The 13,786-nt window shown below is 37.1% G+C and overlaps 1 protein-coding gene across 10 annotated transcripts in view; it reads left to right on the top strand.

Moving 5' to 3' along the window:
* The window catches only part of PUM2 (pumilio RNA binding family member 2), a 76,338-nt gene that overhangs the window by 36,663 nt on the left and 25,889 nt on the right, over positions 1-13,786 (top strand). For 8 of the 10 annotated variants that reach the window (XM_050893051.1, XM_050893052.1, XM_050893056.1 and 5 more), the window contains exons 6-10: positions 2,902-3,172; positions 3,458-3,551; positions 5,497-5,622; positions 6,803-6,942; positions 8,694-8,832. In XM_050893051.1, coding sequence (XP_050749008.1) covers positions 2,902-3,172; positions 3,458-3,551; positions 5,497-5,622; positions 6,803-6,942; positions 8,694-8,832 — 770 coding nt within the window. The remainder of the gene's footprint in view (positions 1-2,901; positions 3,173-3,457; positions 3,552-5,496; positions 5,623-6,802; positions 6,943-8,693; positions 8,833-13,786) is intronic. The other 2 variants (XM_050893059.1, XM_050893058.1) reach the window with 1 other exon arrangement.

Raw genomic sequence — 13,786 nt, 5'->3', positions numbered from 1 at the left:
AAACCATTTATTTGACTAAGGAGAAACAATGTATTTCCCTATTCACATAGTTAAATGTCACCTATTCCTAGTATAGAATGGTGTTCTGGTTTGGTTGTTTTCTTAGGGGAAAAAAAAAAGTGGACCAAGCTCAAGCTTTTGAACTGTGAACTATATGACAGCACCGCCAGCTTGTTTTTTCCTAATACTAAACTACATTTTAAATTGGGTATTTTTAAAGGACTAATCTTTGTTTTTAAATGACTGTGATGCATTTGTAACTGTCATACAGAAGAGTTAACAATATCAGAAAACTAGAGTGCTGCTCATAAATTTATATTAATGTGATGAACGTGACCGAATAGTTGTGGTTTCATTAGTTTCATAACTGAACAGGTATATTAAAATGCATGTTTGAATCCCATACGTAAGTATTTCCTACCCTTTAAAAAAAAAAAGATATTTACCTGAGGCTAAGGAGGGATTCTTCAAGTCTATTTTTCAGACATATTATTGAAAAGAATATAATACCAAGCATATTAGAGAGCTCAAATTAGCTCCTTTCGGATGCGTGCTGCAATACGCATAATAAACAAAGTTACCTTCAATATTATATGTAGAAAAGGCAGAATAAATTTTGTCCTGCTTTTCTTTACCAGTATCTATTTCAATTTTGAAATAGTGGCTTGCAAAGTACCTTTTGTATTATTTAAAGAGAGAAATTATTAAAAAATACACAAGTGCAAAAAAGCATCCAAAGCCAGTAAACCTCTCTGTCAAAAAAAAAAAAAGGCCGTCTAATTTAAATGGGCCATATAAAGTGGTGGTATAAAGCCCTCCAAACAGAGGTTTGTAATTGAAGTATTGACACAACTTTAACTATAGCAACAGAACAGCACCAATATAAGGAGCAACCTGTATTAGGTAAACATAAGTATTAACAAAAAACCTTTGTCCTGTCCTCCTCGTATTTTTATTGTACTTACAGCTTTTTTTAAACTAAAACATGTTCTGAAATAACCGCCTTTTTTCCTTTTGTTCTTCACTTTATTGATACCGTATGTCACTTGGGAAGAATAAGGAATATTAAATGGCTTCAAACTCAAGTTTTGTACGTTGAGCAAGACATGGTTGCTAGCTAGGGTACTTAGATGGTAGCCAGTATGTTACAGACAATCGTCATGAGGTTGGTTGTTACATTAAAAAAAAAATCTAGTGTAACTCCTTTATCTTTGAAGTATTTTGTCCAAAGTAATAGATCATACAGTATTGTTGAATAAACTCACTAAAAGACTGCTTTCTAGCTATAGTCTTTAGAGTTGGTATCAGCAAATACATAAGTACTAGCAGATTTCTTTGAATTAATCTTGTGCTTCAGTGAGGGACAGATACTTAAACTTTGGAACCCTGAAGAGGGAGGAGAACAGGTGGTACTAAGGCTGTGTCTGTGTCTTAGAATTAGCAGTATACCATACTGATCTGGCAGTGTACTGCTGGAATAAATATACTTTCATCCTGCAAGATGGCATTTTGTATTTGAGCCCAGTTTTCACAAATAAAGCAAACTTAACTGGGAGTTGTATGTTTCCTGAGAAACAATGTATGATTATTGAGTTCTGCCAACACAGTAATGCTCTTAAGGGATCATAGATTCTCTCACACAACTCCTTCCTAGTAGCTGACTTAGATTTTTGCCAGTAAAAATTGGTAGTCTAAACAATGTGGCCTGACACAGAAGGTGAGGTACCACTCCACATTAAGGTACCCTAAATCTAACCATATATAGGGTTGGGAGTCTGTTTAGAATGTGAATCTGTTGACATCTCACTTCAGGTGTTTCCCTGTAGGTGTTTATAGGTGCACAGAAATTCCCCTGTAGTCAGTGGGGATGTAGTCAATACAGCTGGTGGAGATGAGAGAACAATTCAGCTTTTACCCTAAAGTAAACACCTAGTGATCGGTCAGTTGAGTTGCTGTCTAGGCTCTGTCAATGGTATTGACTAGATTTTCATCCCCTCTGATGGGAATTTAAACACTAGTGCACCTAGAGATGTGTAAGTGTAGCTATCTACATCTCAATCGCCACCAGCCCTTCATATTTGGAAACTGAACTTTCAGGGGTTTGGCATAGTAAACGATTTCCAGCTCCATGTCTCTGTCTTACCTGTCAACAGAAAAAACACCTACGTTTTGCTCCATCCTGAAGATTTTCTTCTGGAATAACAGGCTATATTTATTCCTAGGAAAACTGAGATGGAATCAATGGGATTATATTAGGAACACTTTTTTCCCCCTGACCAATCGTCTGGTGTAGTGTAGTCTATTAAATGAGTTGTGTAGGAAATGAAATGTTTTAGTCAAATGTTAAATGAGGCAGTTACTATTCCATTTTACTTAAGGTAAAAAATGTATTGTTTGCTTTTGAGATGTGAAATATACTTGCTATATTGTATGTTTGTCTTTCTCCAGTTGAATTTTTATTGTCTCTTTCTCTTCTTTGGCATGGGATGCACTTAACCATTTCCTTTTTTTTTTTTTTAAAGTTCTCTTCAATACATTTTCTAATAATTCCTGTCACTCCCAAAATGCAATAAAGAACCATCCCAAAAGTTACAGGTGACCACAGTTCACTCCATTTTATTCAAAACAGCCTCAAAGATTAGTTTGTTTTTCTCACAGTGATTTGAAGAGCTGTATAGTCTTAAAGTTTAAAAAAATAAATAAAATCATGCTTTGAAATGAAATGTGTCCTTTATCTTGAGCCATCAATGCATACTGGTTAAAATTGTTAAAGTCAGTCTGTCACTTCCGTTTGTAAAGTCTCTTGAGTTCAGAGATCCTTTTAAAATAGAAATGCTGTACTCTGTCGCTGGACAGCTTTATTTAAGACTGAAGAGTCTATCTTGAATTTCTTTCAAACAGTCGTACCCCTGGAAGTCGACAAGCCTCCCCAACAGAAGTAGCTGAACGCTTGGGCCCCAATCCCAGCACCACAGAAGGATTAGGTCCACTTCCCAATCCTGCAGCCCACAAGCCTCTGGTAGAAGAATTTTCAAATCCAGAAAATCAGAATCTAGATGCCATGGAACAAGTTGGTCTTGATTCTCTGCAGTTTGACTATACTGGCAATCAGGTACAAATGGACTCTTCAGGAGCTACTGTAGGACTTTTTGACTACAGTTCTCAGCAGCAGGTTAGTACTGGGCTTGAAAACATGCCAGATTGATTGTTTAAGCTGTGCATTATTCTCTGATAATAAGACATTTAAGCATATAATGCATTTAATTTTCTTTTGTCTGTGACTTGGTGAAAGGCAAATAAATGTATATTTAATCTAGAAGAATATTGGTGCATAACTTTCTAGTTCAGTAACTTATTAGGATAGAAGCTTAGTTTAAAATCTTTTGTAAGTAAATCTCCGTATACTGTAGCCCTGACTTTTGAAAACTGAAATGCATCTTTTTTTCTTTTCCAATAGCTTTTCCAGAGGACTAACGCTCTGACCGTTCAACAGTTAACAGCAGCCCAGCAGCAGCAATACGCACTGGCTGCAGCTCAGCAGCCACACATAGGTGAGGTTTTTGTAAAGTACAGCAGGTATCCCTGACAAAAGTGGGTGTGTTGCTTTGGTATAATCCTTTCAGTTTTACCCCCAATATTCTAATTCAAATAGATACTGATCAATTGGCCCATTTTAGTGGTTCTCCTGAAAACTGCTCAGAATGACTGCATAAGACTGTCCTGTCCTTAGAGAAAGTTTTTTGTTGTGTAAATTTTTGCCTACTTTGAACTGTTATATACAAAGAAATAAAATTATTTTTGCTTGTGTAGCACAATAGTTGAATTTTGATGGGAGGAAAAACTAAAAAAGCTTTTCTGCTATACATAGTGATAGAAACACTAGCTTAACTAAAATAAAAATATGCAATTCTATTATTCTATTGCAGTTTAGTATCTTTTATAATCCAGTTAAAAACCATTGTATACTAGGATTTTGAAATGAAACTTATGTTGATTAATTCATTCTTCCATGTTAATGGCACCTTTTAAACAGATAGGTCTTTATTCTTGCGGGTACCTTTCTTTGTGACGGAATTAATTCTTTAGCAAGCATTGTTTTCTGTCCCTTTGAAGTAATTCAGTGAATTAATTAAATGCATAAAATTCTTGGTGTGCTGGCAACTCAATAAGGAGGCTGTATTTCAGTGACAGCAGTTTTATCTGCCGCTGTGGGGAAGCTGTGTGTTTAGGGTGAAGGAGGCTGGAATGCACATGGAAGCAATTCCTTATTTAAGGAAGGGAGCTCCTCAAATTCTGACGCTGTAGGGCAGGTTTAAAGATTCCTGCCCTTCCTACTCTCCACCACTAGGCTGTTGAGGTGTGTGCACGTATCTCCTTCGTCTGCAAGGGAAAAAGAGTTCTCAGGATCAGAAGGCCAGACAGAAATAGGAAGCAGCATCTCCAAAGGGATGTGTCCATGTTTTCCTGCAATATGGTGACGGTTAAGTTTTCCCACTGGCTTGTTTAGCTAGATTGTGAGGTCTGTTCAGACAAGGATCAGCAGCCTGTAGCTGGGGTTTTAAAGTGGCAGCTCTATAGTGTTATGTAGCTGACTAATACAGTCTTAGAGCTGGGAGTGTGGCAGATTGAGAAGTTTGTATGAGTCCACCAGTCCTGTCTCCTGCCTGTCTTTAACTTCTAAACTGCAGAGAAGCCCCTACTTTGTATAAAGAGCTGACTGAACAGTCAGCTGTATCTTGCCCCTTTGAAATGTAGCCTCTTCTGATGTGCATATTAATAGAAATTTAGCAAGAAGCCTCCTATTTGGAAGGAGCAGCATAGTTTGATGTGCTGTGCTTGCTGGACTAGTTGCTGCTTCAGTGTTGGAGAAAGTATGTGAACCTGACTTACAGGGGAAACTCGGGGTAGCGATGCTTTGTTTGGCTGAGTTTCTTCAGTTGTCTCCTTCCATTACAATCCTTGTATCAAATTTGGATTCTTGAAAGTAAGATTAGCATCTCATAACTGGCTGTTTAAAAGCCAGGTATCTGATTTAAACTGTCTGGTTAGATTTTTCCCTGTTGTCAATGAAAAGAGATTTGTATCTCTAGCAGGTGATTCATTCCATCTGGCTGATTCAGTTCAGACACTAGATGATTTGTCTGATACAGGTTTAGTTGTAAGACTAGTGTAACTTTTAGGTAGTTAAAGTTGGGCAAGGTAAATTTGACTTAGAATAGTCCCTTCTATATAAGGGTGGGTAGATACATATCAGATAAATTTCCTTGGAGTCTGTAGATCCAGCAAAACAACGTTGTTAGGCCTTGGGATTAGTAAGAAAGGACTGGTGAGAAGACACAGAAGTGTTGATTTCTGTAATGGTGTACCTGCTCGTAGAAACTGCCAAAGTACAAGCAGTTCTGATTTTAACAGATATGCTTCGTGATTTGATTGGTTTGAATATGATGATGCTTGCTAAGTATGTTAGCTATAATTAAACTCTGTTTATTACTGTAGCAGGCGTATTCTCAGCAGGCTTGGCTCCAGCTGCTTTTGTGCCAAACCCATACATTATCAGTGCTGCTCCTCCAGGTACTGACCCATACACTGCAGCTGGATTGGCTGCAGCAGCTACCCTAGCAGGTAACTGAACACTTTCTAGTGTCTGTCTTGATAATTTTACGGAATGAAATTAGGAAAAAAGCTGAAATCCATCCTGTTTATTCATTATAAATGTATTTCTAGGAAGGAGGGACTTGTAGCAAAATTAATATTGCTGGTTTGAAAATTTTCACTAAAATGTGAAGGGATTCGGTTTCTGTTATATATGGATTCTGAGTATTTCCACTGGACTTTTTTATGCAACAATTGGGTTTCTTCTGTTGTAAAAATGTTTATCCTTAATAAGGTTTCATCTGACATTAGTAGTATGTATTATTTTCAAAAGATGAGACAGCTAGCCTTTCCTTGTATGTTTTTACTCAGTGCATTAATTTTCTAATTCCAGGTTTTCTCATTCCCAGTGGGCATGAGAATAAAGATGAACTCCAGCGTGCTAAAAGGCCCAGACAACACATAAACCCCAAGCCCAGGAAAATCTCTTAAAAAGTTAATAGATATCACTGTGAAACAACACTACTGAGTATTTAAGTCCCAGCTAGTGCTCAGACCTGAGCATAACATTTTGGAAAAAAAACCCTGTATCTCCAGTTGGTGGTTTCACAGGAAAGGCAGTAGAAAGAACTAAAATATATGTATAAATAATGCATTATATGTACAATACAGTGATACAGGGAGCTCATTCTTCTATGGGTTCTTTTATCAATGGACTGGAAGAGGTCAGTGTGCCCACTCTTCAGAGTGTGACGTAGTAGGCAGGGGAGGCAGAGGCAATAGTTGTGTTTATAAGAAAAGGAAGCATACAGAAAGGAAGAATAATAGATGATCAAAGTCTCAGTATATCACTATCAGGAGGATGAATTTGGTTCATTCTGTGATGTTCTGAAACGATCTTTTTTCCAACCATGGAAACTGATTCTGAGTGTTCTTTGGTATACAGGCTTTGATTACTTTAAGTTTTTTCTTTGTCACCTGAGTCTCACAAGGGTGTTTATTTTTTCATAGAGAAGGTATGGTTTGATGTGAATCCTTTAACCCATTTGTATTCATGTATTATGTTGGCTAATATGGGAATTCATTTCTTTTTAGTACTGATTTCTGTTTTGACATTTAGAAGATAGATCAATGAGCGATCCTACAAACAATATAAACAATTATTTTAACTAGCTGCAATAGATGGAATAATCATATTTTCTGGTTTTAGGTCCTGCTGTGGTTCCACCTCAGTATTATGGTGTTCCATGGGGGGTGTATCCAGCCAATTTATTTCAGCAGCAAGCTGCAGCAGCAAATACCACAGCAAATCAGCAAGCAGCTTCACAGGCACAACAGGGACAGCAACCGGTATGTTCTTCGTAAAAAGGAGATGCGCATTTAAAGCCTTACCTTAACATTTTCAGTATATAAGGATCAGCTTCTAGAAAATTTTACATAATTCAGATGTTGTGTTGTATCAAATAATAAATATTATATAATAAATATTAAAAATTCTCAGTTTCCTTATGTTACTGATTGTCATTGTCTTTAAAAATTCACTTACTGCATACTAAATATTCAGCTTATTTTGCAGTCCAAATTTTTAAAATAAAAAAAAATTAAAAATAGTTCCTTTAATCCAGGTTAATATGCTGTTATGTTTATGTCTAGATAATGCTGCCTGTACAGTTATTAAAAAATTAATGTAAAGTTTAAAACTAATCTAGAAAACTAACATAAGGAGATGAAGAGATATTTTAGTAATTTTAGGAGGATATTTTTTCTTTTAAGCTTGGGAAAAAAATGATCTGCGTTTTTATTAATTAGCTGGAAAATGGAGTGTTACACATTTTTCTTTGTCTCTTTAAAAAGTAGGGAAATAAAGGTGTTATCAGTAGTTTTGTTGCTTCATGGGGAAGGAGGATTGCCCTGCATATTTTTCTGTGACAGAATAATTTTAATACAAATGTCAACATGTGCCATATGTTATTTTTGCCTTGGTAAATCAAGAGTAAGCAATTGTTACAAGAACTCGTTGAAATTTCTATTTCTTTAAGTAACTTTAAAAAAAAATGCTAGTTTTCTGTCGTTACTCTGGATGCATTTTTAAAACCATTATACGATCTTTCAGTATAAACAAAGGGCCTTTTTCCACAAAGGAAAAACCCAAATCTTAAAATGATGTTATGCTTGAATGAATGTAAATATTTTTTTTTTACTAGCAATATGGTTAATTTCAATGCCATTCTTATAAATTTAATATGAGAAGTGACTTTGAATTACCATGAAGTTCCAGAGTAGCTTAATCACTGTTTTAATATTCAGGTGGATCTTTCCTCTACTGATTGTTATCATCAGTGAACTGCATTGATAACTGAATGTATATCATCTCTCCAGTGTTTTTTTGCTTTCTTTATAAAATTAATATCCAATTTATGCAAATCACATGTAAGATATTTTGTGGGGATATACTGTAAATTGTATTTCTCTCTTAATTTGGACCTGGAAAAGATTATTTTAACCAAGAGAAGCAGAGTAGTTGCAAGAATTTAGATTGCTTTTCAATCAGATTCCCAGAGATATGCTGTCAGAACATAATAAAATAAGCCTGTGATGGAGTGTTATGTGAATTCTTAAAACTTGGTGGGTGCATTTTTTACAGCACTGTTGGCAGTGTAGTGTTAATTATTTAGAAGAGTTACTACAAGCTCTGAAGTATTCAGACTTGCATCATTCAATTGCCTGAAAATAATGTTAACAAATGCATTTATCAGGGAAGGACAGGCGTTCAGTTAATAAATAATGCAGATCATAAATGTATCACTCTTACAGATTTTCTTCCTTGCTTTATACTTATTACCATTGATGCAACGTACACGAGTTCTGCTGTCCAGAGCAGGGCAGATATTTTGTCGTCACATTTGTCAGCAAAATAGTTTATGCCTTTTATTCTTTGTATGTATATATCCTCGAAACCAATAAGGTGGAGTATTCCCAAAATGAAATTCAGAGCTAAGTGGCATCAAATGTGCAAAGCAACTGTTCTAGACCTTTTTTAGTGTATAATGGGCTTGCTTTCTTACCTTTTAAGGTAAGGGTGTCATATTGGTCTTTTCCAGGTTCTGCGTGCTGGAGCAACTCAGCGCCCACTTACTCCCAATCAGGGTCAGCAAGGGCAGCAGGCAGAGTCACTTGCAGCAGCTGCAGCAGCAAATCCAGCTTTGGCTTTTGGTCAGGGTCTTGCTACAGGCATGCCAGGTATGTATGTTATCAGTGGATTAAGAGAATCACTGACAGTTAAAATATTGGTGGTGTTAGATAACAGATCAATTATCAAAGTCCTGTTATGTTTATGATAAGCTGCTTAGAATTGAGTTTTACATAGTTTTATGTTGTTCAGTTGGATTAAAATACTGGCATGGGATTCTTAGAGCACAAGAAATTCCTCTAGCATTTTTTATTTGGAGCATTTTCTCTGTATTTGTTGTTACAAATGTATGCACAAGGAGTATTGTAGATTTTTGCAGGATAATTTCGTATATAATGAAGCAACTACATGCTGTCTTTAAAAGGTCATGAGTTGTCTGGTTATTCTGCAAGAGGAAGTATTAATTTGTCTTTCTGAAGTAATTTTTTACTTGTGGCATATAATAATAATAATAAAACCTAAAATTCAGAATCCAAAATTAGGAAATTTAAAAGAAAATTACTACTTTCATCTCTGAAGATCACAACATGCTTGAAGTGGAAGCACTCCAAAACTTGGAGCTTCAGATCCTTTTAGCGTACATGGCTTCTGACTTGCCGGGGAATGGTTATTCTGAGTCTCAGTACATGTGTCATAAATGCACAACGTGTTATCTTGAAGTTCAGCATCACTTTTAAGTGTTTGGTACAATTACCTGAGCAAGAACAATTTAAGTATACTTGGCCATTCTTCAGTATGAAAGTTAAGATTTTACATAGTTAAGTTAGACAACGTTGATGGTAGCTGCAAATGCACTTGACTTGTACAGGTTCTCTCCTCTGTCAGCACTACTGTGAAATGCCTCACAACCTATAGAAGTCAGAATTAGTTTGTTGCTGGATGCTCTGGGACTGCATTGTGCACTTTGCCTCACACGATCAGATTTTACACCTCTAGCTGCAGAACAGACTGGCTCTTGTGTTTTTCTTGTCTGTTTTGTTTTATAAATGCCATTTTTATTTCTTCTCATGCAGTACTATCTTCAGCTTTTAGCATCTTTCTCTTTCACCTAAAATGAGGAATCAGCAAAGTGTGCTGTCACAGCACCTGTCAAGTGGTATCTCTGCGCCTCACCAAAGCAGTGGAGAAGGCCTGCAAACAGTGAGGCATATCAGAGATGCTATAAGCGTCTTTGCAAAAGCCTCAAAGGCTTAGCTATACCTTTTTTGTGTGTGTTTTGGGGTGTATGTGTTTGTTTATAGTTACTTACTAGTTCTTGCTTTGGATGTGGAGCTCTGACTGTGGAGTGGTCCATGTCTTGTAAAAAGCCTGTGACATTTAGCTTGAATCAGATCAATATCCAAGACCTTGACCCAGCCCAAATTTGTGACTTCATTATAGGAAGACGTAAAAAGAGCATTATTTTCAAAAAGAAAAATATCTATCTTAATTCAAGGGTAGTTCTTAAAACCCACAAAAAGGCCCCCTCTCCAAACGGATGATTGAAAGTAATATTGAGTGGTCTCATACATAAATTCAGTAATGCAAGAGCCTGTCCTGTGAAGATTGAAGACTTTTTTTCTTCCTCCACAAGCCCCAAGGGGTTTTCTGTGAGGGCAGGAACCTTTTTATTCAGTTTCCATTGTGGGTTGCTTCTTTGTCCCATCTGCTGCATGCCTGGATGGCCAGAGAAAAACTTCATTAATGTGCACGTATTTCAGACTGTTCTATAATAGGAATTGTGTGCAACTGGCTTTCAGCCTTACTGACCACATTCTTACAGGGAATGGGGCTCAAAATATAAACAAAAAGGATGGTTTTTTAGTTACCTGATTTAGGATAAAGTGGGTTTTGCTCTAGAGGTGCCTTTTTCTATTCACTTACTATAAAATTGAGTCAAGATCACTAAATTACATCTAGATACCAAAATGTGATCAAGTGAATCCCAGGTAGTAACCACTGAACAACACATAATAACGTAATAAACAAGCAGAAAATGTGTGGAATTCTTGTTTCAATGGACTTAAGTGTTTTACAAGAAAGTGTAGGTCCAAATTGAGTTTCAAGCTTTTGAATATTCTTTACAGAGAGAATATTTGTAGTTTGGCTACCACTGTGAGCTAATAAATGAGAGTATATTACTCAGCTTGTCCATACTGCTTTCTCCATGCCACAGCCTTCACGTTGGATGAAATTAATGAGCTATCCCAACTATGAGATTGTTTTATTTTTCTTGGTATTTCAAGTATTTCTGCATTAATTATTCAGGGAGGTGTATTTGTGTAGCACTTAAGGCACATATCTCATCCTAAGTGCGAAGAGAAAGTGTCTGAAATCCAGGTTACTTTTTGCGTAATGTTTTTGTTAAGTCTCTTTTCAGAAAAATTCAGGTTATCTTTTAAAACCATCAAAAGCGAAATACATTTTGCATTGGAGTTGTGTAATTGCATTTTAAATTCTTCCTGTCCTAATTTAGCAAGTCTTTCAGTAACAAGGATTCTTAAAAACCAAACAGTTTCTGATGGAATAAACGTGCAAGACAAAGTCAGAGGGTACTCCCAATTTCATCATAATATGATCAGTATACATTCTTTTCTGCAAGTAAAACCAATCCTCGTCACAGGCAACGGTTGGACTTGGCTTAGTCATCCAAATTCAGGAATCTGCATGTGACCTCAGTTGTCTAAGGAGCCATTGTGCTCAATGGAGATCTCCCTAGTGCAGTTGCTGCACAGAGGCTGCAAAGCTGCTCAGCTTACCCTAAAATAGATGTCTAGCAGCGGGTCAACTGAATCCCCCAGGAGGCTTCATTGACTGCATTGGCTAGATCAGATGCAACTTAGTTTTATTGAACTCACGCAAGTGAATCTGTTAGCACTGACTGTAGTGGTGCATCTAGCCTGCAGGTGGGCACGTAAATTGAGTTGTCTGAAAAACACGTATAAAACATTAAAATCAACAATTCTGTCTATTGGCATTGCATTTTTTATTACCTAGAGGAATTTGAAGTGTCACATTGCAGTGGGTCATGCATTCTGTGCCTCCAGGTAGTATGAAATAGAAGTCAAATTTAATTGTGGCAGACATACAGGGAGTTACAGTATTGGCAAAGTTACAATGGTTATACAAAGTATAAATCACTGGTAGGATAGTAAGTTCTGAATTTGATTTGTGAGAGGACAAGTGCAGAGATAAGGCTGTGCATATTTTTGTCAGAACAAATGAAAGGTTACAGTGGTTCAGGTTTTGGTGAACTTGGGAGACTGAAGTGAAGACTGCAGTGTTTAAGTAAAGATTAAGAGCTGAATAAATTTTCAAATCTGTATGCAGAGGAAAATAATTGGATCTTGGGAATGTTGAGAAGGGAGAAGCTGTAAATTTTCTACATAGGGAGAGAGGACTGTACAGTGACTTGCAGGTTATGCTCCTGAGTGGGGGGAGAGAGGGGTGTCAGGATGGTAGTGTTAAAAGGGGCAGACAATTGAGTTGGCAGTAAGAAGTGTCACATCTGTTAACTTAAACTGAGTAGAGAGAAGTGACAAACTCTGACATACGTTTGGGTGTCATCAGCGAGGGAAGTTGCATAGAGGGAAGAGAGTAGGAGATCTGGGCAGAGCTTTGTGGTATTACATACAAAAATGTGAGAAGAGAGTGTGAAGTATCCAGGGAAAGACACTGAAGAAATTATTGGATGGATAAGAGCAACACTAAGAATGGGCTGCATGAGCCAAGAGAACAGATTTCCTCTCATTCTCTCATTCTTTAAGCACATTTAAGGTTTATGTGAAAAGAATCCAGAAAGTTTTCAGAATCTGTGGTTTTGGAGACATTTAGAAATCATTTCAGCAAAGCACAGTACTAGTAAACCAGGTTGTTTACTTTCATATTCCCTGCTGATCTGCAGACAGTGAGTGTAGATAGAGCAGTTGAATTCTAAAATAAAAGGTGTGATTAGGAAGCAAAGAGTATGTTTTAGTTTTTTGGTTGCAGTGGAAGACCACAGTAAGCTTGAATGTGAAGGCACTGAAATGAGCTTTGATAGTTGTTAATTTGGAGGGGAAATTGCACAGCCGCAGGGAGATGATGATGTGATGGAGAGGTAATAAAAACTGGAACAGGAGGAGAGAGGGAATTAGAGAGGAGATCTGGCAAGTCACCATCTTATCTTTGAACATTTGAAGAGGGTAGGTGGTCAGAGTAAATACTGGTAAGTATTAGCCAATTCTGAGCTCTGAAAAAGTGGTTTTGTATGATACAGCAGTAACAAATGGCAGGACCGACATAGTATTATCAATTGAACATGCTATGAGTAAAAGTAGAAATGATGTAGGTACCAGTAATTAAACTTTGCTAATGTATGCAGGAACATATGTGGTATTACAAAGAGCTTTCCTACTGTGTCACTAATCTTCTAATATTCTATGCTGTGTTCTCTACAGAACTACAGTAAAACAGACAGCAGTCACTCTCACCTTTCCCTACCCTGGGAATGTAGCAACCTTTCTTAGTGGTGAAGGTGGTAGAGCAGCACAGCACAGTTTTGTAGGTGGAAGAGGCAATGGCACCTATAGCGAAGGTTTCCTAACCAATTCAATTGTAAGAACCTGTTTTGGTTGTTTTTAACTAGCCAAACTTTCAGACAAACTCTGTGGAGGACAACTGTCTTCCTTTGCTGTTGCTGGGAAAGAGAAGGTAGATGCACCTGGAATGCAAAACAAGTAGTGAGCAGCGAGAACAAACAGGTTTAGAATGATAGTAATGACAAGTTTTCATAACCAGTATAGTGCATTCATCTCCAGAACTGTGAATTGAACCTAAAGATCTGGATTTTCATCACTCCTCTCCTGTTCAGTTACTGAGTCTCCTTCATATCTTCAGATTTTCTTAGTGTGAGAGAATTTGGACCTGTGTCTCCAGCTTCCCTGCAGAGTACTGTAACCACCAGGCCAGTAGGCAGATGGTGTTTCCAGCTGTTTTTGGAGCAAGGCATCTAGGCAGAAGAGATTACACAGATGTTTTAGAAAT

This window comes from Gymnogyps californianus, chromosome 3, assembly GCF_018139145.2.
Source record: "Gymnogyps californianus isolate 813 chromosome 3, ASM1813914v2, whole genome shotgun sequence".
Taxonomy (NCBI): domain Eukaryota; kingdom Metazoa; phylum Chordata; class Aves; order Accipitriformes; family Cathartidae; genus Gymnogyps; species Gymnogyps californianus.
The sequence above is the reverse complement of the archived record's forward strand: the minus strand, read 5'-3'. Positions and strand labels throughout refer to the sequence as shown.